At 49.4% G+C, this 22,853-nt stretch overlaps 1 protein-coding gene across 5 annotated transcripts in view; it reads left to right on the top strand.

Annotated features, from left to right (window-relative positions):
* The first annotated feature begins 1,752 nt into the window (after positions 1-1,752).
* GFPT1 (glutamine--fructose-6-phosphate transaminase 1) overlaps positions 1,753-22,853 on the top strand; it is a 36,635-nt gene continuing 15,534 nt past the window's right edge. For 2 of the 5 annotated variants that reach the window (XM_080634340.1, XM_080634344.1), the window contains exons 1-10: positions 3,442-3,671; positions 11,780-11,887; positions 12,260-12,367; positions 13,037-13,162; positions 13,775-13,833; positions 15,126-15,260; positions 16,449-16,510; positions 16,702-16,781; positions 20,591-20,696; positions 21,881-22,110. In XM_080634340.1, the coding sequence (XP_080490466.1) occupies positions 3,662-3,671; positions 11,780-11,887; positions 12,260-12,367; positions 13,037-13,162; positions 13,775-13,833; positions 15,126-15,260; positions 16,449-16,510; positions 16,702-16,781; positions 20,591-20,696; positions 21,881-22,110 (1,024 nt within the window). In that variant the 5' untranslated portion in view covers positions 3,442-3,661. Of the gene's footprint in view, positions 1,851-3,439; positions 3,672-11,779; positions 11,888-12,259; positions 12,368-13,036; positions 13,163-13,774; positions 13,834-15,125; positions 15,261-16,448; positions 16,511-16,701; positions 16,782-20,590; positions 20,697-21,880; positions 22,111-22,853 lie in introns of those variants that run through there. The other 3 variants (XM_080634341.1, XM_080634342.1, XM_080634343.1) reach the window with 3 other exon arrangements.

Genomic DNA, 22,853 nt, shown 5'->3' on the forward strand with positions numbered 1-22,853 from the left:
GGAGCGATGTTCTAGCACTCTCTCTTACAGGAAGAGATGATGACAGCTGTCTAAACTCATCATCTTGAAACTGTTTGCAGGTGGACATGTGCTTTTTGTCAGGAAGTGACTCATTCCGTGCTCTCAGGAGGGAGGATTTAGCCTGTGTGTCTGTAAGGCAGACTTGTGGTGATGCTACAGGACATGGCGTGAAGCACTCACAGCCCCCCAGCTTTCGCTGACAGCAGCTTTGGAACAGGTACTTCCAACCTGGGAATTGCTCATGTTCCTTGATGTTAATCTGCACAGTGTGGTGTATCAGGGGTCACAAAACATACTTGTCTGAGGTGATCGTTTACAATCTGTCTAAAATGCAGGAGTTCAGCCAGAAATTCTATTTATATGAGTTATATTGAAGGAAATGGGTGTTTATTTTTCTTCCCCAACCATGACTCCTTTTCCCCTTTTGTTCATTTTAAAAGGCTGACATGTGAGAGAGAATTGTTTTCACCATTCTCCATCGGGTAGCAAGTGTCACATCTACATCTGCGTGAACTACATGCAGTAGTAAAACCATGTATTGTGTGTGCAGCAGACCTTCAGAATGAAGTAGCACATTATGTAGGGGATAAATACTGGCTTTTTATAGGGGAAAAAATACGCAATGGACACTTCCAGAGTAAACACAAGGAGCTAAATATCTGTGTGTGTGAGCTTCTAGCTATGGCATCCGCACCAGATCAGTGCGTGTGGATGGGTGAGGCTCAGTTTGAGGCGATCCTTTCTATAGCATCAAGTATGGCATAGGTTTAACCCTTGAGGTTTGGTGTTTGCTGATGTGAACTGTGTGATTTGGGAGTCTGTCCGTGCTCCCTCAGGTCTGGGCGCCCCTTGTTTAGAAGTAGGGTCAGAACCTTTCCATTTGCCTTATGATAATGCTGCAGTTTATTTTAGGTAGATGTTCTCGTCGTGGTAAGAAGCGATGAACAGGGACTGCTGCAAAGAAACCCTCATACAGGAATGAACCAGCAGGAGCCTTGGGTGTGCCTGGTAGATGGGTAACAAAGAGAACTGGAACAGCAGCCAGTGCAGAGGGAGAGGTATTTCTGTGCCAGACAATGTTGTGTGTATTTCTGGTGATCCCCTTTCTGTGGATTAGTAGTTTCCCTCTCATCTGGGAAACCAGTTTCCTCTGCCACAAGGCTCTCAGTTCCTGCCCTTAGTTATCTATTGACTTTTATAGCATCAAGATAAGTGAATGGCTTTTTTCTTAAGACAAAGTCAACAACGTTTTTCTTAAGTCAAATTTGAGCAAACAGCATTTTTCTGAAGGGATTGCCCTCTTTTGTAGCCTTAGGCTTTCAGCTAGTTTTCCCAGCACTATTTGACCGTAGCAATTGCACATAGCACAACCAAGCCGGTGAGCCTCTCCTTTGTCAATCACGCCCATCCCCGTTTGCTTTGCAGACTCATCTTCATGGTTCATTTTCCGGGTCCCTGCTGCTATAGCACGGTTGGAGTAGAAACTGATTCGACAGCCCACGGGGGTTTGGGGTACAGGAGCCCAATGGCTGCTGCCCAGCCGAGCCCTTTGGCGCTGGGGAAAGGGTTGGGGGTAACCGCGGTCGGTACCGCTCCTGGGCGGTGTTAACGGGGGACAGCGCCCGTCCAGCGCTGCCTCCCTCCGCCCGTACGGGGCCGCAGGTCCGGCTGCCACGTCCCGGGGGCCGGGCCGGGGCCGGGGCGGGGCGGGCAGCGATGCCCAATGGCGGGCCGGGCTGCGGGCCTGCGCCCTGGACCCCTCCGCGGAGGGCGGTGGGGGCCCGGCGCGCAGAGCCGGCGCGGCCGCGGAACGGAGCGCACCATGTGCGGTAAGGGCCGGGCGGCGCGGCCTGGAGGGGGGCGGCTCCCGGTGCCTGTCCCTGCGGGGCCGTGGCCGCAGCCGCAGCGAGCCGCGGCTCCGGGGGCAGCCCCGGCGGAAGGAGGACGCCGGCCGCGTCTGCGTTGCCTCGGTTATAGCGATAAGGGCCCGCGGCGCCGTTATCTGGGAATGTCATCGTGTTGTGCACCGGCCGCGTACGTTTCCCCCGGGGGAGGCGTCTTGCAGCGGGAGAATAACTCAAAAAGGGCCAATTGTCCCCAAATCGTGTGCGGTTGAGGCCGGGGCATACAAAAGGCAGCGCTGGAAACACGCTGTTCCCTCGGTTGCGGGAGCCTTGCTCGGTGGTGGCTGTGGGTCTGGTTCGGCCGTGCTGGGGATGGCTTCTGGTTCTCAAAGCAGCCAAGTGACACAGGAGCCCGAGCCCCGGTGAACGTCACTGATATGCACGGCATGGAAAAGGGACGTGGGTTTCACCGGTAGCCCTTCCGAATCTGGTTGTATTGTAACGGCCGCTTCTAGGTGGAAAGGGTTGTGCCTGGTGATGGTTTTTAGGCGTTAAAACTTGTGCTGTGGACGCTCGTGCATCAGTTCGGGTTTACTCGGGGTAGGTTGTGAGGCAGGCAGGTAAACACGGTGTGGAAATGTCCGCTGTGGGGTTCTGCCCCAGCTCACACCAGCCTGCTTGAACCCCAACAGGGCTTCCCTCGGTTGAGCAGATGCCTTAAGAGTCACTTTGGTACTTTCCTCTCCTGTTTGCTGTGTTAGCACAATGGCTCTGCCTCATCTTTTGGACACAGGGATGTGATTTATCCTTTCTCTCCCTTCTAGCACGTTGGTTTTATGTCTTTCCATAGAAATTCATGCAGCTTTGACCTGTTGACTCTTCTTCGTTGTTTTTCCCCATTTCCTTCTCTTTCTTTCCCCTGTCTTGTTATGTGTGAGAGTAAAATGCTGCTCTAAGTAAGGTTGTGGGGTTTACACTGAGCGAGTTGCTGTTCCTTTCGTTGTTTTGGGGAAATGGAACCAGTATCACCTTCAACCTCTCAAGTCTATGGAGTGCTATGAAGGGGCAGTCAGGAATTCCTACTTGCGTTTAACACTATGTTCATTTGTGTTAAAGGTACAAAGTGGAGCAAAGCTCAGACTGGAAGGGGTAATTATTGTTATAAATAGCTTGCTGCAAGGATAGGGATGGTTTTGGTGCCTTGTGCTTGCCTTAGTTGAAGTCTGGCCTTTGAAATGTGCAATATTAATAGTATTCTCTTTGTCTTTAGCCACGATAAGCCCTGGCGATGCTGTGGGTAGTTACTGGTTGTGTTCAAGATTAAACGTGTTTCTTCCCTTTTTGATACAAGCAAAGTTCTCTTTGGGTATCGGAATGTTTTATGAAGCAGTAGGAGAGGCATTAAGGATCATTGAGTTTTGTTCTGGGAGCCAGAAATACATCGTGTGGTGAAAAACAAGACGAGGGGAGCATTAACCAAGCACCTTCATGCAGAAAAATGAGCCTTGGAAACTGAGGAGCTTGGGAGCGCAGGAAGTGCGTGGCTGGAGACAGTTCAGGTTCTGCAGGGAACAGGAGGAGAGCTGTTTGGAGTCAGAGGGTGCTACCACATGAACTCTTGTGACTTGTGGTTAAGAGCAGTTGGCAGAAGCACGGGAACACAGTGAGCTCTGCTGCTGCCTTCGCGCTCCATCCGGGAGCACACGACGATCACCGGTGGTCTCGGCTCCTCTTTGGAAGCATCGACTGCAGTGGCAATTTGGGCTCCTTCCATCCAGCAGCAGAAGGCTCCAGCGATGGAACAAGGTGAACAAACAGAGATGTTGCCCTTTCAGCTCATCCTGCAAGCATCATAACCAGGCAGAGCTGGCTTGTAGGTACTCGGAGTACTTGCACTAGCTGGACTTCATGTTGCTCCTCACTGAAGTGACAGCAGTCTGTATCTTAGAGTAGAGGGCCCTGATGTCTCATGCTGTGGGCAGTGTAGTGTTAGCTGTGCAGGCCTGGTTGCTTGTAAGAGCCCTCAGACAACATTTCTCTCCCTTCATTGTAAGTCAGGATATACGTTGCTTTATCTTGCTGTGCAGTCTGATGGGTGCACCATCCACATTCAGATTTTTGTCCATTTTGGGTAGAAAGTCAGTTACTAAACGAGTGTTTTGCTTTATTAAGAAAAGCTGACAATGCTGTTACTGTTATCCGAGTTCTCCCTGTGACAGCTTCAAGACTGGAATTACCAACACAGCGTTTTCAATGTAAGGTAATCTGATGTTCAGGTTTATGCATGCGTGGCCTAACGAAGTCCTGTGATCTGATGTGCTCTTCCTGCTCGACAGGTAAAGGAAAGTAGCCTCGGAGTTTGGTTCCTTGATGCCTGGAGCAACCTGGGGGGTTTGGTTTTAATAACATGAGTGGAAAATAGGTTTTGCTCTTGATATGTCTTGCAGTTTGAAGACCTAGCGAGGTATAAATTGGGTGTGCTTTAGGCTGGATGCCCCAAACCAGTTCAATGGCATCCATGAAATAGTTTGGAAAACAGGTTTTTCAAGGTAGCCAGACTGTTCTGTAAATAAGTAAACCTGCCCTGACCATTCTTAAGGACAAAAAGTGATTGTAGAATTCAGGTCTTGTGTTACCAGTGGTTGCTGAAGATAAAAATGGGCTCAAGAAAGACTCGGGTTTCCAGCACAGCAGTGGGGACTGCCAGAAGACCATGTCTACACCTCGGTGTATACTCCTCTGTGAAGCAGAGTAGCGACTCTTGCCCAGAATGAGTCCTTAGGACTGATGCACTGATTGCTTACTCCAGGCAGGAGCAATTCTGCCCTTTTTAGCTGGGCAGAGAGGTGTGTACCTGGGCAGTGAAAGCAGCATCCAGGGGCCAGATGTGGCTCTCCATGGAGGGGATGTTTTCCTGCTCCGCTTTTCACCAGTGCAGACTTGATGAATTGAACATCGACTCTCCCATACACAGCTAGCAGACACAACAATGACATCTGCTTGCTTTCGACCTCGTGCTCCTTCAAACCATGTGGAGTTAGGGTTATTTCATTACACAGTGTCCACCCCTCCGAAGTGCAGGGCACCAAAGAAGAGGAGCCTGCTCCAGCAGGTTTTAAGCATCAATCTAGGACTTTGCTCTGAGCTATGAGGAGTAGCTGTGAGAACTTGCTGTTTGCTGGTGTCTCCCCTGCTGTAGCTTGAAGGAAAATGTGTTTATTGCTTCCCCCAGTCTGGAACATGTATTACCTATGTGGTATTTAGTAACCTGCATCTAATTTGTTGCAGACTTGAGGCCTAATAATGATCACGAGGATAAAGGATTCTTTGGAATTGCCAAGTGGATGCACTGATAACATCGTCTGTTGTGATGTTTTGAGCAGTATATGGTGTGGTATAAAGGTATCTGTAAATCCATCTCGAAGCCTAGCCCCAAGGCTCTTCTGCTTCTATAGGGAAAGGATTAGGTGAAGCTGTTCCTAACTCTGCATCTTCAAGGCACTGGAGGAGATCATTTCTTCTTACCTGGAAGTGGTGATTAATGTCATTTGCCTGTAATCTTACCGTGGAATAAAGGAGCATGAGCACCAAAAAGCTCGCAGGAAAATGAAGTTCTCAGAAAAAGTATTTTTGGTGACTGCCAACAGTAGAAACTATGAATGTCCCCTTGGTAAAAATGCTGTTTGCTCCAGTGTGTCACCTCTTGGTAGGGAATTCTTCCTGTGGCTGTCATTAAGGAGGCCTAGGTTTTGTGCTTGGACATGAAGACTGGTCTCTAAGGCAGAGTTGAGCTTCACAAGCAGCTCAGTGCCTGTTCTGCTGGTGGTTCACTGGGTTTTGAAGACAAACCCCCAAGAAAGGAAAGGTTTTATGTCCCATAGTATACCGTTCAAGGTATTGCACTTAAGAGAAATCTATATAGAACTTCTTGCCACGGTGGGCTGTATTAATCAAGAATTGAATGATAAGCTGACATGCTTTGAATAAGAGTTCTGAGTCCTTATGGGCAAAGTTCTGTGTCAAGTTACTGGTTGAGATGTTTTATTATCTTGTAAAGCGTGACTGCTGTTCCAATCCTGAAGTGTATGAGTGTCCTGAATAGATATGAGAGTCAAGTCCTGAAGTATATGAGTGTATTCCAGACAGAGTTATTGTGTTTTCTGAGCCTAGAAATTCCTATAGTATGCTTGCTGCTTGCTCCAGCTTGGGAATTCACAATGACAAACAGTGCTGGACCAGAATGAAGCTCAAAGGTTGGGATTTTGTTCCACAAGGCATGTATTTCACCTCAAACACTGCCAGCTCAAGGCTTGGCAAGGAAGTGTCATTAAATGTCATTCACGCATCCTGGTTTTCTGTGATACTTCCTCTTTCTGGCTTCTTCCAGAGGGCAGGTGTAGTGTTACTACTGTAAACCACTCGTCGTTGAGTCATGGAATCAACCAGGTTGGGAAAGACCTTTAAGATCGAGTGCAACCATTCCCCTAGGACTGCCAAGTCCACCACTAACCCATGGCACTGAGGGCCATAGAAGGGTTTATCCTTAATTTTAGCTGAATACCATTTGTTGGACATTTGGTGTTGTAGAAGAGCCGGTTTTAGTGGAGGCTTGTGAAGGCTTCCCAGGGCTGTGATGGACCTGCTGGTGGGTGTCTGAAATGTGTAAGTTGAGCTGAAACTGAAACTCCTCTTTTCACGTCTGCTTTTCGGACCTGAAGTTCACGGTTTCAGGAGTGTTCTGCTTGGTGCTGCACCAGATGGGGACCCTGATGGAAACCTGCTAGATTTGCATTGGAATGTCGTCCAAAGCAACATGTTTCCATTGACTGTTGTGATTTAAATGACTTGTCACTTTGACAGCAAAATTGGCACTTTTGTGTCAAGAGTGCTCCCAATGGAAGCCTTCAGGCAGCTCTCCTGGTCGGTACCTCTTCATCTTTGGAATGTTGTAGATTGAGATGAATTTAAGCGCAGGGATGGAGCAAACAGGGCTTTAACATTGTGAGTTACACACACAACGCGTCTCTGGTGTGTGGAGGAAAGGTCTGGCATAGTTTAAACTGCAAGGGAGAGCTGCTGTGTGCCACGTTACACCTCGGAGAGGGCTGCGCTTTGTAGATGGATGAAGAATCATAGAATAGTTAGGGTTGGAAAGGACCTTAACATCATCTAGTTCCAACCCCCCTGCCATGGGCAGGGAACAACCGTTTGGTCAGCTTTGGGGTAGAAATAGGTTCTTGCAGAGAAGGACTTGGGGGTGTTGGTCGATGAGAAAATGAACATGAGCCGGCTGCAGTGTGCGCTCACAGCCCAGAAAGCAACCGTATCCTGGGCTGCATCAAGAGCAGCGTGACCAGCAGGTCGAAGGAGGTGATCCTGCCCCTCTACTCTGCTCTCGTGAGCCCTCACTTGGAGCATTGTGTGCAGTTCTGGTGTCCTCAACATCAAAAGGACATGGAACTGTTGGAACAAGTCCAGAGGAGGCCACGAGGATGCTCAGGGGCTGGAGCACCTCCTGTATGGAGACAGGCTGAGAAAGTTGGGGCTGTTCAGCCTGGAGAAGAGAAGCTGCGTGGAGACCTCAGAGCAGCTTCCAGTGTCTGAAGGGGGCTACAAGGATGCTGGGGATGGACTCTTCATCAGGGACTGTAGTGACAGGACAAGGGGTAACAGGTTCAGCCTGAAAGAGGGGAAGTTTAGATTGGATCTAAGGAAGAAATTCTTTACTGTGAGGGTGGTGAGGCACTGGAATGGGTTGCCCAGGGAGGCTGTGAATGCTCCATCCTTGGTGGTGTTCAAGGCCAGGTTGGATGAGGCCTTGGGTGGCATGGTTTAGTGTGAGGTGTCCCTGCCCATGGCAGGGGGGTTGGAACTGGATGATCTTAAGGTCCTTTCCAACCCAAACTATTCTATGATTCTATGATTCTTGAGCTGGTTTTGCATCATGCAGGGCTGGATCACCTGAGAGCCCTTTGACTCAGCACAGCCACCTTCCTTGCTGCACATGTACCCAGGTGAGACCAAGGGCTTTAGGTCTAACTCCAGAGGAGTATTTTACCTATAGAGCCCCTGTTGGTGGCTGTTGGGAGAACTAAGTGGTTTTCCAAACTACCACTTAGGTCAGTGAAGCACAACAAGTGTTTGATGCTTTGGGTCTTTCTTTTTGCTCAGTTTCTGTTGAGGGCAATGGAATTGTACTTAAAAATGGGAGTGACGACAAATGCGACTGCTCATAAGTTCGTGAACAACCCAGTAGAAATGGTGGTTGCTAAATGTGCCTTGAAGCTTTCTCTGGCTATGGAGAGTCACATCGTTGTGGCTTGCTTGAAAAGGGGAAGATGAAATGCATTTGAAAATCTTTCCAGCAAATGAAACTGTTATTTACATGTAATTCATCATCAGCAAGTGCCATAGATGGCTGAGAAGCCTTCAAGTAGTTGGTTTTAGCTTGTGGGTTAGGAAGGTGTGCGTTTAGGAAAAGTCCTGCTCGTTTTCAGCAGCCTTTTGTCCCATTTTTTACTTTCAGTATGTATTATTTTTCCCCATTACTCTATTTTTTTACTTTTTCCCTATTATTCTATTTATTTTTGACTTGTTTTCTCTAAGGTGAGTTCTAAACCCTCTTGTCTCACTTGCCTTCCTGTTTGTGAAACGGGTTCGTAGGCTTTGATTTTTCCCTGTGTCGTCTCCATTATCATTCCAGCTATTTTCCTCTCAACATCTAGCCCCTGAACTGACTCAGACCTGAACCTCGCAGTGTTTGCTTGGTCATCTTTGTTAAGTGTGTGTTAATTTGAAGTGTTAATCCTGTATTTACATGTTATTTAGTTGGCTTCCTAAGGTAGTCTCTCTTTCCCGAAGCAATGAATTCCTTGGGTTGGGGGGGTAGTGTTTCTGTCAGTCTTAGTTTTGTATTCTGATGAATAATCTTAATATAATTGTGCTGTAATGAATAATTTGTTCAAATTAATAACGGTAATAATTGTTAATAACTGAGACAAATGCCAAGTTGGCTCCTTTCTAGCTACATGTTTGCAGTGTGTTTAGAGCACAAGTAGAGTTTAACAGCACTGTTGTTGGGGCTCATTCCAGCTGGGCCATCCCTTCTTGGAGGACATTGGTTTCCACTTTGCTCCTGCTCAGTCCATGGCATTTTCGTGTGCCTCTGTGCTCCCATAGAATCAACCAGGTTGGAAAAGACCTTTAACATCATCAAGTCCAACCGTTCCCAGCACTCCCAAGGCCACCACTAACCCATGGCACTGAGGCCTCCTCTACACGGTGTGTGAGCACTTGCAGGGACGGTGACTCCAGCCCTGCCCTGGGCAGCCTGTTCCAATGCCTGAGCACCCTTTGGGGCAGGAATTGTTCCTAGTACCCAGTCTACATGAGTAGTGCTGCTGCTGTTCACTGTGAAGGGTTTCCAGGAGCTCTTTTCCAGTGGCCAGCCTGATGTTCAACCTCCAGAGCATCTTCATGCTGGTCATCGGTCCCCATTTGCTCCAAGGAGCATTTCCCACTTGCATGGTCTTTAGTGTTGTGTCCTGGTAGTGGAATAACTTACTAGGTATCCATGTGCCTGAGCAGGATGGGTTTTGCCACAGTGGGGTAGCTGAAATCCCCTGAGGGAGCTACAGAGACTCTTGGTGCCTTTGGAGAGCTCTTTGATGGACCCAGCACTGTCAAAAAGAGTGGGAATGGGACCCTTAGTGTATAAAACAAACGCAGGGAGAGGTTCCAACTGTGGAATTATTTAGCTAAATACAAGCAACATTCGTGGTTCATAGTTACTCCTGCTGGTTATACTTGTGCCTTCTGAAGTAGCTGTACCTTGGATGCCATGGTAGGTGATGTGAAGGGACATGTGCAGGACTGCTGGAACCCAGCCTGCCTTTTTAAAGACCTCTCCTGTGCTTGTTTTCCCTGCTTGGCCGTACTCACTTGTTATTTATATGTGTGATGAGCTGCATTGGGTGTCTGGGAGGTGTCTGGTGCATAGAGGGAGAAAGACTTTTCCAGCTGCCTGCTACCAAAGCAGTCTGCTTGGTACTCCTGCTGTAAGACCTGGAAGTCATTTAAAGGACTTTAGGCATCCGGGATGTAGGTGAGATGCGCATCCCTTGGCCTGGATGACACCTATTTGGAGTCAGCTCACTTGTAAACAGGGAGGCTGCTGCTTGCCTGAAGAATGCAGTTTTTAGGGGCAGACTGAACTAAGTAGCTCAAATTGGAAACCTTCTTTGTGCCAGAAGGGTGGGGAGAGGAGGGTTTGCTCATTGGAAGTATCCTCCAAAGGAGGTTTGTGCCATGCGGCAGAGGTTGGTAACCGCGGCCAGCGGCCGAGTGGGAGCTGTGAATTGAGAGGTTTGTGGAGAAGGACCTCACCCTGCTGGGGAGGTCCTGGAACCAACGTTGAGGTTGAACGAGGGCCATGGGAGATGGCAGCAGCCAAGCTCTGTGCGTGGCTGGGATGTCAGGAGGGATGGAAGTGGTGCAGATGTTCATAAGCTCGGTCCTGGTAGTCTTGCAAGCGGTGATGAGAAAAGGCTTTGGGGGAAATGAAGGTAGAAGCTAAAGAAGCCCAGTGAAAAGCTCAGTTTTGGGGTTCTTTTCCCTTCACCTGACTGCGTGGTTTAAGAAAGAGGAACAATAGAAAGGGCATCGAATTTTTCTAGCAGCATGGAAGAAGATAAGTGCAGAAGAACTGGAGAGGCTTTGCTGTGTGGTATTTGATGCTACTCTGAGTGGCCCATATTTCCACTTACACCATAAATTAAGGCATCAAAAGCTTAGAATTATTTAGTTTCATTCCAAACCACAAAATGTAAGAGCATGGCAGCACCACCAGGCACAAATCAGAGGTTCAGGATGCCTTTAAAAGGACTTTGTGTGTGTGACTGAGCTCTCTTCCCCTCAACTTCCACGCACAGATGTTTGTGTGAAACCTCTTCTGCTTTTATTCCATGCAGATACTTTTCCCCTTTAAAATATCAGGCTGAAAGGGTAGATTTCCAGTATTATGTCCAGCATCTCCTAAATGTCTTCTCATGCTGCTGCTTTATGATGGCACCAAAGGAAATCTTTCTGAAATAGAGCTGTAGTTGGCATTAGGATTCTAGGAATTTGTGTGTCCCATCACTGCTTAAAAATAGAAGCAACAACTTAGCTTCCTTTGCAACTTACAGGCAAAATAGCTCCATTAGTTTGAGAGTGTTAGTTTGCATGAGGGAAATGGGGGTTTTTCTTAGTGAGTCTGTGGGAGGAAGTTGGGGAAAGTTATTTGAGGAAGAATTCCTTTTGGAAACAGTTCTTCAGCATGCAAAGGGCTGGTGAACCTTGGCTTTTTCATCAGGAGTTGGTAGTCAAAGGGGGGTTGGACTGGATGATCTTCCAGTGTCTGAAGGGGCTACAAGGATGCTGGAGAGGGGCTCTTCATCAGGGACTGTAGGGATAGGACAAGGGGTGGTGGGTTCAGACTGAAACAGGGGAGGTTCAGGTTGGAGATGAGGCAGAAGCTCTTCCCTGTGAGGGTGCTGAGGCGCTGGCCCAGGGTGCCCAGAGAAGCTGTGGCTGCCCCATCCCTGGCAGTGTTCAAGGCCAGGTTGGACACAGGGGCTTGGAGCAAGCTGCTCTAGTGGAAGGGGTCCCTGCCCGTGGCAGGGGTTGGAACCGGATGGTCTTAAGCTCCTTTGCAACCCAAACCATTCTCTGGTCTCTGCAGGGTTGGGGATGTCACTAACATCCTCCACTTGGGGTCAGGAAATGCTGTGAGCGTGGTGGTACCTTCAGGTAGGGGTTCTCAGTGCCGAGGCCTGTCAGAGCTATACCACAGTGCTCCTCCTCAGCAGACAGCACATACAGCGTTCTCTCAGCTGTGACTCTCTTGTAAGCCTGTGCTCTTTTCCCCCATACAGGAATCTTTGCTTACCTGAACTACCATGTTCCCCGGACAAGACGGGAGATCCTGGAGACCCTTATCAAAGGGCTCCAGCGGCTGGAGTACAGAGGCTATGATTCTGCAGGTAGCGCTCTGCGAGCAGCACTCATCCTGGTTTGAAGCTTGGCTTGTAAACAGTGATTTTCATGGTGTGTTTGTGAACGGTTTCTGCCTCAGCACACATTGGAAGTGCCTCTGATGGTGTGGCAGAGGTTTGGATTCACTTGCAGTATACACGTTTCTAGGAGTAGCCTTGATGCCCAGAATCTAGTGCTTTAAAAGTACCCACGAGATGACAAAGGGAAAGCTCAGGGCTCATCAAAGGGATTTTTTGCCTTTCTTTGGAGGGTCAGCTCCGGGGGGAAAGGGCAACGTAGAGAAAAATATGGGCAGTATTTATGTAAAATACACTTTCTGTAATTCACGTTTTCTCTTCCTATCCTGTGGTGATGTTTAGGTGTGGGAATCGATGGCGGAAACGACAAAGACTGGGAAGCGAATGCCTGCAAAATCCAAATTATCAAACAGAAGGGGAAAGTGAAGGCTCTGGACGAAGAGGTTCACAGTATGTATCTCCCTTCCATTCTTTGCCCTCTTGTCTCCTTTGTGGTTTGAAGATTGCCTGCTTTGCCCAGGAAACTCTGTGTTTCCACGTACCTTGTGTATAAAGTGCATGTGCTGTGAAGAACCCAGTGATCCTGGGGACATTGGCACGAAGTCAGGGATAAATCCTGATTTCACCAGACAAATGAATCACATCCTGTTAAAGTCAAGTAGACCTGGAGTTTGTTTAAGGAAACACCTAAAAAAAGCCCAAACAAAAGACCCCTTAAGCTAGGGAAAGGGAATTACTGGGAGATAGTTATGAGAGACCTGGAGCTTGGGGAGAAAATGGGGAGTGAGCTTAGAAGTCTGTTAATTCTCTGCACAACATGAAGGTTGTTGGATGGGGAGTTCGTGTGAGTGCTGGGAAGGGCATGGGAAGATGCTCTTCAGAGGAATCACAGCCTCTAGTTTGCATTTGACAGCTGCTGTGTTATAACCTCCCTTTCCTTATCGTGTGCTAGTGTCCTTCTGGGTGCAGCGGGCTCTTATCCGAAGGGAAGGTGGGTAGCTCTGATCTTAGTGTAAGGAGGCTGTTTCCCTATCAGCATCGCTGTTCTGGTGTAACTCCCACCTTGACTTTGGCATGGGGACACCCCCTTGGTACTAAACCCCTCTACTTGTGCCACAGAGCAACAGGACATGGACCTTGATATCGAGTTTGACGTGCACCTTGGCATCGCCCATACCCGCTGGGCCACCCATGGCGAGCCCAGTCCCATCAACAGCCACCCACAGCGCTCGGATAAAAACAATGGTGAGTGGGTGCTTGAGGCACTGGCAGGTCTTGGAACATCATAGAATCATGGAATGGTTTGTGTTGGAAGGGACCTTAAAGCTCCTCCAGTTCCAACCCCTGCCACGGGCAGGGACCCCTTCCACTAGAGCAGCTTGCTCCAAGCCCCTGTGTCCAACCTGGCCTTGAACACTGCCAGGGATGGGGCAGCCACAGCTTCCCCCTTGTCCTGTCCCTACAGGTCCTTGTCCAAAGGCCCTCATCTGGAAGAGCTTCTGATGTGCAGTGTGTCACAGGGCAGTGGGTTTATTCAGGCTGTGCTGCCAGCTACTGTGAAGCTGGAGGGTTTGGACTCGGTTCCTGGCCATGGGATCTTTGCAGCCATGACCAGTCCCAGGGAGGGCCAGGATCAGTGCCCAGAGGTTGTGTGGCAGCTGCTGAGCACTCGAGTGGCTCCAGCACCAGGGCAGGACCTCAGTAGCCCTTGTCCTGCCTGGGTCATTGCTGCCTCCTGCCCTTGCCAGCCTGGCCAAATGGGGCAGCGAAGGGGATGGCACCAGGGGTTGAAACTCTTCTGCTCTGCCTGGTGGGGACTGGTGCCGGGGCTGAGCAGGGCCTTTCCTCCATTCCCAGAGTTCATTGTCATCCACAACGGCATCATCACCAACTACAAGGACCTGCGCAAGTTCCTGGTGAGTGGCACTGCGTGTGTGATGCTCCCCCCCTCACTCCCTTGGGCTCCCACCCCTACCCACTCATTCCACCCCTTGTATTCTCACACTCACTCGTCCCACTCCTCCACTCGCTCCCCCACTCACGTTCGCTCTTCCATTCGTGTTGCCCCCTCATGCTTTTGCACTCACACTCCTCCACTACGCTCTCATGCTTTCTCCTACTCTGAGTACATTCTCACGCTTGCATCCTTCCCATTCCTTCCCTGCCTCACTCACGCTTCTCCAGTCACTCCCACTCACATTCCTCCCCTCTCACCGCATTCCCCCGCTCATACTCTCATTCACACTCACTGCCCTACTCACGGTCCCCAACTCGCACTCCCCCTTCATCCCTCACACCCCCATTCACACTCCCCACTCACGTCCCCCACTTGCACTTGTCCACTTGAGCTCCCTTCCTCGTACACTTACTCCTGTACTCTCCTCCCTTTTGCACTGTCGTGTGTGCACTCAGACCCCCTTTGCGCACTCACTCCTCCACTTGCACTTACTCTTCTACTCGCACTCTGATCGTCATGCTCACTCCTGTACTCGCACTTGTGGAGTGGGAGGGCGGGAGAAGGGAAAGGAGGTAAATACAGAGGGGAAGGGATGAAAGGGAAGGGAAGTGGAAAGGAGAGCAAAGAGGTGAGGGGAAGAAGGAAGGAAAATGAGAAAGGAAAGGGTAAGGAAGAAGGCAGGAATGGGAGGCAGGAAAAGGAGTCCAGGGGAAAGGGAGAGAGGGAAGGAATTAAAAGAGAAAGGGAAAAGCAGGAAAGGAGAAGGCAGAAGAGGAAAGGCAGGAAATAACAGGAAAAGTCAGGAGGGAAAAGGAAGAAAGAAGAAATGGAGGGGGGAAGACAAGGAAAGGCAAGAAGGAGAGAAGGAAGAGAAGAAAAAGGAAGAGGAAAATAGGAAAGAAGAAAGAGAAAAGCAGGAGGGAAGGATGGAAAAAGGGAATAAAAGGAAGGAAGAAATGCGGTATGGAAGGATAAAGGAAAAAAGGGAAAGGCAGAAGGAAAAGGAAAGGTAGGGAGGCAGGAGCTACGGAAAGGAGAGACATGAGAAAGTGAGGGAAGAAAAGCTGAAGGGTGGGGAGGAAGGGAGAAATAAGAGGAAAGAAGGAAAAAGTAGTAGAAAGGAACATCAGGAACAATGTGAGGCAAAAGGGCTGAGGGAAAGGGAAGGAAAAGCAAATGAGCAAAGGCAGGCAAGGAGGAGCAGGTGGGGAGGGGGCACTGGGCTGTGACCAGCGTGTGCTGTCACTGCAGGAGAGCAAGGGCTACGACTTCGAGTCGGAGACGGACACGGAGAGCATCGCCAAGCTGGTCAAGTACATGTACGACAACCGCGACAGCGACGACATCAGCTTCACCACCCTGGTGGAGAGGGTCATCCAGCAGCTGGTAATGCTGGGAGCAGGGGAGCACACACAGAAAACAACCCCTCCTGTGTTGCCCAGGGTGAGGTGGCCAACGTGGCCCTGTCAGGCTGCACATAGGTCACGCTGCGGTGCATGTTACGGTGTGGTTTTGTCTTTCCTACCTCCAACAGTTCATCCATGGTGTATGTTGGGTTTTCTTTAACATGATTCATTCCTTGGGAGAGAAATGGCCACGTTTGGGGGGATAGAAGTATCTCGAGGCAGCGGGTCCCTGGTGGGTTGCGTGGTGAGCGTGCAGGGGGTGGGAGCTGACGTGAGATGGAGTGGGAATAAGTGCAGTGAAAAGAAGTCTGGGTCTCAAATCTTCCCTGGAACCTCCATCTGGAAGAGATGCTGACCCCTTGTGGGAGCTGCACTGCCTAGCGTGTGGTTCCACTTGTTGCTGTGTGGTGTGCAGGAACAGGACCCATCTGCAAGGATCCATCCCCTTGCCCCAGAGCTCGGGAAGTTTTCAGAATCAGAATCCCAGCCTGGTTTGGGTTGGAAGGGACCTTAAAGCTCCTCCAGCTCCAACCCCTGCCACGGGCAGGGACACCTTCCACTGGAGCAGCTTGCTCCAAGCCCCTGTGTCCAACCTGGCCTTGAACACTGCCAGGGATGGGGCATTCACAACCTCCCTGGGCACCCTGTGCCAGCGCCTCAGCACCCTCACAGGGAAGAGCTTCTTCCTTATCTCCAACCTGAACTCCCCCTGTTTCAGTCTGAACCCACCACCCCTTGTCCTATCACTACAGTCCCTGATGAAGAGTCCCTCTCCAGCATCCTTGTAGCCCCCTTCAGACACTGGAAGCTGCTCTGAGGTCTCCACGCAGCTTCTCTTCTCCAGGCTGAACAGCCCCAATGTTCTCAGCCTGACTCCATACGGGAGCTGCTCTATGCCCAAGCATTCTCGTGGCTTCCTCAGGGCTTGCTCCAGCAGCTCCACGTCCTTCTCACGTTGAGGACACTGGAACTGTACACAAGTACTGCAGGTGGGGTCTCACACAGGAGCTGTAGTAGCCAAGACCAGGGATGTATTGTGCTGGCAGATCGTGGTGGCTCGCCCATTGGCACGACACCTGCGCAGACACCCCAAAGCTCTGGTGCTGCTTTTACCCTCTCTTTGCCTGTGTAAGGATAGGATGAACAGTTTGTGTTTCTCTTGTTCCAGGAAGGTGCTTTCGCCCTTGTGTTCAAAAGTGTTCATTATCCTGGTCAAGCAGTTGGGACCAGGTAGGTATTGCTTTGGGAAAGAACATCCGCGTTGCACCCCTATATATCACTTTTTTGGCATAAAAGAGTGCTCTTATGGAAGGAGCTTGCTCTTCTTCAGCCCAGTTCAGTGCTGTGCTGGAGAACAGTGGCTCCTTTGGGTCGGATGAATCTTGGGGCACCTTGGGCTCTAACTCCTTGTCTTCCTGCAGGCGAGGCAGCCCCCTGCTTATCGGGGTGCGCAGCGAGCACAAGCTCTCCACTGACCACATCCCCATCCTCTACCGGACGGGTAAGTGGGAGCATCCCTGGAAGCGGGCTCCAGTCACAGACAGCACAGGGTTTCACAGGCATTGGAATACATATTAACACTTTCAGACTTTCATCTGTAAATGAAACCATTACGAAAATGAGATTTTGGGTGTTTTTAAGTCAGTTTTAACCACCGTGTACCTGAAGTTAGTCTCTGTTGTGTAATCAAAGCTTTAATGTCCAGTGGTTGCAAAGAAAACACATCTTAACGTGGTAGAATAGAGTAAAATAGGATAGTAAAGTTAACAGTTTCGTTAAACTTAGATCATAGCATGATTTGGGTTGGAAAGGACCTGAAGATCATCCAGCTCCAACCCCCTACCGTGGGCAGAGACACCTCACTCTAGACCATGTTGCCCAAGGCTCCCTCCAGCCTGGCCTTGAACACTGCCAAGGTTCATGTTTTGTGTGTGGCATGTTGGCATTCACAGGCCTGGCTGCTTTCAAGACCAGAAATGTCTGTGCTATGCCAGGTTTCCACTGTCACAAACCTTCCCCCTATCCCCAGTGTGACTTTCAACAAGCAGAACGCTGGTACCCATGTGTGGTACCCACAGCTCATTGTCCCTCCATCTTCCACATGTGTCTGTTACCACCGCAGACATGTGGGTGCCCCCTTGAGAATGAAAAGTGCCTTAAGAATTATTTGTCCTTTTCCTCCTCTTTTAAATGATCGCATAATTTCCTGTTGTCAGAGAAGGCTGAACCCATGCAGTCACTGGCCTGGTTCTCTGGGCACCCGTAAGCTGTGCTGTGGTTGCTCTGGGTTGGATATTGAGCAGTAATCCTCAATGTATGTATGTATTTTTTCACTGACGATCTCAAGTTTGGTGTTTTACGGTTTCTCTTCCCCCAATTACACTTTCAGCTGTGCAATCTATGGATCATTCTTTTGATGGAATATCCATAAAAATGGAGGAAGGTGCCTACGAGAGACAATTTAATACTCCCAAAGTTCAGACAAACCCTCCAGTTCCTTAGGAAAGCAATCACGAATGAGACAAATACGCATTGTGTCTTTACTATGTGGTTGTTGCTTTCCATGCAGTGAAACGAGTGGGACTTTCTTCTGGATTGATGAAACCAACCCACCCATGAGTCCACGCATCCCATTTCAAATCTTCTGACACAACTCTCAGCATATGTGCACAATTGATGCCTTGGTGCAGCTGGTGCTGTGTGCTCCCTGCTGCTCTGATTACAGAAGGCAACAGTCAATTGCCTTAAACCCTCTCCCCTTAAGAGAGTGAAACCCTGTTAGGAGGCTGCTAATGATCATAGAATCATAGGGTAGTTTGGGTTAGATTGTCAAAGAGCTGCGTCCTCCCTCCTGGTTGTAGCAGGAGTGTGAGTTGCAGCTCCTGGTAGAAGCACTAAGATTGACCTGAGGCTGGGACTTCTTCCCTTTGCTCCTTTATTAGTGTGAGCCACTTTTAATGCACATTAACTACTTCAATTGCTTTAAAGGCTAAACCCATCAAGTGTGATGCGATGAACTCAGTTCACATCTGAAGCAGGAGAGTGCTCTTCTGTAAGAGGAAAAGAGCTGGTTCTTAGTTTAATAAGTAATTGTGATGCCCCTTCAGCAGTCCATGGCCTTGGGGGTGAAATCTGTGCACTGTTGCTGGAGGAGAAACAAACCTCAGGTTGTTCAAAGGGAACAGTGTGTTTGCTCCATTGGGAGCTGCTTCACCTGAACCCAAACATTAGAATCACAGAATGGTTTGGATTGGAAAGGGACCTTAAAGCTCCTCCAGCTCCAACCCCTGCCAGAGGCAGGGACACCTTCCACTGGAGCAGGTTGCTCCAAGCCCCTGTGTCCAACCTGGCTTTGAACACTGCCAGGGATGGGGCAGCCACAGCTTCTCTGGGCACCCTGTGCCAGCGCCTCAGCACCCTCACAGGGAGCAACTTCTGCCTTATCTCCAACCTGAACTTCCCCTGTTTCAGCTTGAACCCCTCACCCCTTGTCCTATCCCTACAGTCCCTGATGAAGAGCCCCTCTCCAGCATCCATTAGGTGAGGCTTTGTTTCTTCTTGCCCTCTTCAGTCAGTGTAAAGCATTAAGGCAGGTTGACCCAAGGTCCTGGGGGCTTTAAGAACCAAAGTCCCTCAGCTTTCAGAGGCTTTCCTGGACAACTGAGACTCCCTCATCCCTTTTTTACCCTACCTGTGTGAATTCTCCATGACATCTCCTCCAGCCTTTAATTTGACAGGGAAAGAATTAAAGATGAAGTCTGTGTTGCTTCTAAATTGTAGTAAATAGGAGTTAGGTGCTGCAGGACAAAGATGCAGGTTACCTATAGAGAAATGGACAATCTGTTGCCAAAGCCATGGGTGACATAACTGTAATTGGCTGATAATACTCACTGGAACTTCTCAACCCCTCCCTGGTCAGATAGATCTGCAGTGCATGTGCACAATAACCACACGTTCCAGGTAGAATCCACAATACAGGAAAGCAATGCAACATAATAAAGACAATGCAGGGAAATGTGCTGATCTGAGAACCAAATCTGCATGTTCTGATCAAGTCGGGGTGCTGCTGGGGGGGGGGAACAGCCACTAACACCTTTGCTCTGTCCTTTCTCACCACCGAATCAGCCTTTCCTGCCTCAACTCAACTGCAAAGGAGCTGTTTTCCTCATGTACTGAACTGGAGGGCTCTAAATTCTTGGTTGAGTGGAACCTTCTTCCTTAAGGAGTATCAACATGAATGCAGTAGTTTTCCTTTACGGAAGGATAAATCCAAACCTCATGAGCTCTGCTTACATCCCTGAATCAGATTGGTGTCCAGTGGGTGAAACACAACACGGGAGCTTCAGGAATAAATGTAACAGTCACTTTAGTGGTGTTATTCTTTGGCAATGGTCACGTTTTGCACAATCCCTCTCACCTTATAGCATGCCCTGCACAACAACTACCTCATTCTGTCCAAGGTGAGTGCAGAGCAGTGAGTGCTCTGGTCCTCCTCTGCATTCCTGATGGGCTTTGCCACCAAAAAGTATACGGAGGATTAGAGGGAATTGCTGGAATACCTCAGAAAGGATCCCTGCTCAAACACTGCCCTTCTTTAAAGGCTTAGTACAGGTTTCTCCTAAGCTGACCCTCAGTTCTGTGTCCACCTATCTCCATCCCTGGCAACAGTGTGGGACTCACAGTGGTTTGCCAGCTTTTTGGATCAGGATGCAGTGGTTGTGTTTGGTAGCTCAGGCACAACAGCAGGTACTTAATAACGGATTTCCTGAGCTGGGAAGCATTAGTTCCACCAGACAAAACCCAGTTTGGGTTCCATGTGCTCACTGGCCCCGGGTGATGGCTCCAGCAGCAGCTCTGAGAGATAACTGACAACGAAAGAGCAACCCTGCTCCATTTGCCACAGCCTCCGGAAAGTGAGTGCAACAGGAGCACAGGAGAAACTGAAAATGATGAAACAGGGCAGATTCGATCACGAAACGCTCAGTAAATGCGACTGCTTCTAAAGCAGCTTGAATCCTCTCCCAGCAGAGCTACACGTGAGCTTTCATTTGAGCTTTTACTCATATTTACCTCTCAAACTCCCTGCTAACGTTACATTGGAGGCTGAATTCAAAAGCACATCCAGAGCCTTTGCAAGCCAACGGGGAAGGGGCCCACTGAGGTGGGTGCTGCTCTGCTGCCCTCTCCCACCATGGCTGCTCAGTTAAAGACTGCTTCATGTTGGTACTCGTGGGGCCTGTGGTGACAGTGATGCTGCAGCCGCGTTCCGGGATGTTGGCACGCGCGGTCCCTGACCCTTGTGTCTTCTAGGGAAGGACAAGAAGGGAAGCTGCAACCTGTCTCGTGTGGACAGCACCACCTGCCTTTTCCCTGTGGAGGAGAAAGCTGTGGAGTACTACTTTGCTTCTGATGCTAGGTAACGTGCTGCAGAACCTTTTAGCGTGTATGAAAATACCCTGTTTAAAGCTAAGGCTTTGACCAGGAGATGGGGCGGCTGCAGTTTTGTTCTGGATAATGTAACCTCTGTGTACGGGGCTGTTACTTCACAAGCATGAACCAGTTACCACAGCCCTGAGAGAGACAGAGGGGGATTAGGTGAGGGTTTCTGTTAAAGGCATGAACGCTCACCCCACAGTAGCATTACCCTTCTTCAGGCCCATCTGTTGATAACATTTCTGAGGTGAATGATAGGAAACCTGAGAGAGCACTGACTGCATTAACAGCCCAGATCCAAACTGTGCTGATTCCCAGGGATCTCTTCACGTGTGCAATTCCTTTAGCATCAAAGGTAGTTGATTTTAATCCCAGTGGAGAGAGTGAAGCCTAATTGGGCAGCCCTTACCCGAGCTTTTGGCTTTCTCTATACTGGGGACATGAGTGTTTGTTCAGGAACGTGAAAGCACTGCCCTGCGTGACTTCTGCAGCTCTTCTCAGAGCACTTTGGAGGGTCTCAGGACACACTGATGGGTTCTCATTTTAAACAGCTTCTCAGTGACTTGCCCAAGGTCAGAGCAGAAGTTACTAAACCAGGGAGCTTGCCTTCATCAGCCGTGAGAGTACACCCTAAAACCTGCCTGAAGATTGGTTCCAACATTGACATTCCCCAAGTAAACTGCAGGCAGGGACAGGTGTTTGATAGTACTTCATCCTTGGGGTGCTTCTACACTGATCTCTGAGGACTTTAAGAGGTGGCTGAGCTGTTTTACAGACTGGGACAGTGAGGTGGAGGCAGGAACAGTGGCTTCTCACTGCAAAAAGAGAGGAACCTCCATCTGCAGTCGAGCATCCCTGTGTGCTAGAGCAAGTTTCTGCCTGCTTGCTGCCTCCTAAAAGTCAGATCCCAGTGCTGCACATGCAGCTTTGTCCGAGGAGTTCCTGGTTTCTTCCTAAAGCAGAATAATGAGTTAGGTGGAAAAAATCCAGTTATATTGGCAGTGTGGAAATGTACTTTACAGAACCCGCCTTCTCCTAACAGAAATTCCATTGACGTGAACGACTTTTCTTGCCTCCAAAGCTGTAGGTTGGATTAGAAATGGGGCTGTAGCCCTCATCTGTCTGTGAGAAACGGTGTCTTATGGCAAATGGTGTGTGCTTTCCTAGTGCTGTCATTGAGCATACCAACAGAGTGATTTTCCTGGAGGATGATGATGTAGCTGCTGTGGTCGACGGGCGGCTTTCCATCCATCGCATTAAGCGTACAGCAGGCGACCACCCTGGGCGGGCTGTCCAGACCCTGCAGATGGAGCTTCAGCAGATTATGAAGGGTAAAGTCCTTTGGCTGTCACCTGTGGAGATGCACGGGTCCTCCCTGGAGTCACAGAATGAATCAGGTTGGAAAAGGCCTCTGGAGGTCCCCTGCGCGAGTCCGTGGTTTAAAAGCAGGGCCAAGTAGGTCAGGGTGTTAATGGTGCTTGTTCAGGTCGGGTTTGGGGTATTGCCAAGGACAGAAACCCCCCATCCTGCTGAGCCCCTGTTCCAGTGTTTTATTGCCCTCTTGGTGAACAAAGTTCATTCATCTGGGACTTCCCTCTGTTGCATCTGCGGGGATCTGGCCTTGAACGCTTCCAATGGTAAGGTAGTTCTTGCAGCCAGAATCTGTTGTTAATACAATGAGAGGAAGGGTCAGCTTTGATGACTACACCGGTAATGGAGATTTAGGGCTCACCTTATGTAGAACAGATGAAAACGGAAGCACAGATTGCTGTGCTTATTTCATATACCAAAGTAAGGGGAAACCAGTACATTTCTTTGAGTTCATTATGAATCAGCAGGCTGTGCCATGGCAGGGGGTTGGAACGAGATGATCTTTAAGGTCGCTTCCAACTTAAACCATTCTGTGATTCTAGCTGCTAACACCATAAAGAAGAGAATCGTGGGGCAGAGAGCTTTGCCTCCTGCTTGGAGGCATCCATGTTTCCAATATGGATCCTTAGCAGGCTTGCTATTCCAGATCTGAGCCTTGACTGACACATCCTAGTAACTTCAGTCTAGCTTCCCCAGTAAGCAGATGCTTTGGCACAACAAGAAGCATCAGCTTAAATAATTCCCGACTGGTCACTGGCCCGATAGTGAC

The sequence above is a fragment of the Psittacula echo genome (assembly GCF_963264785.1).
Source record: "Psittacula echo genome assembly, chromosome: 25".
In the NCBI taxonomy this organism is placed as follows: Eukaryota; Metazoa; Chordata; class Aves; order Psittaciformes; family Psittacidae; genus Psittacula; species Psittacula echo.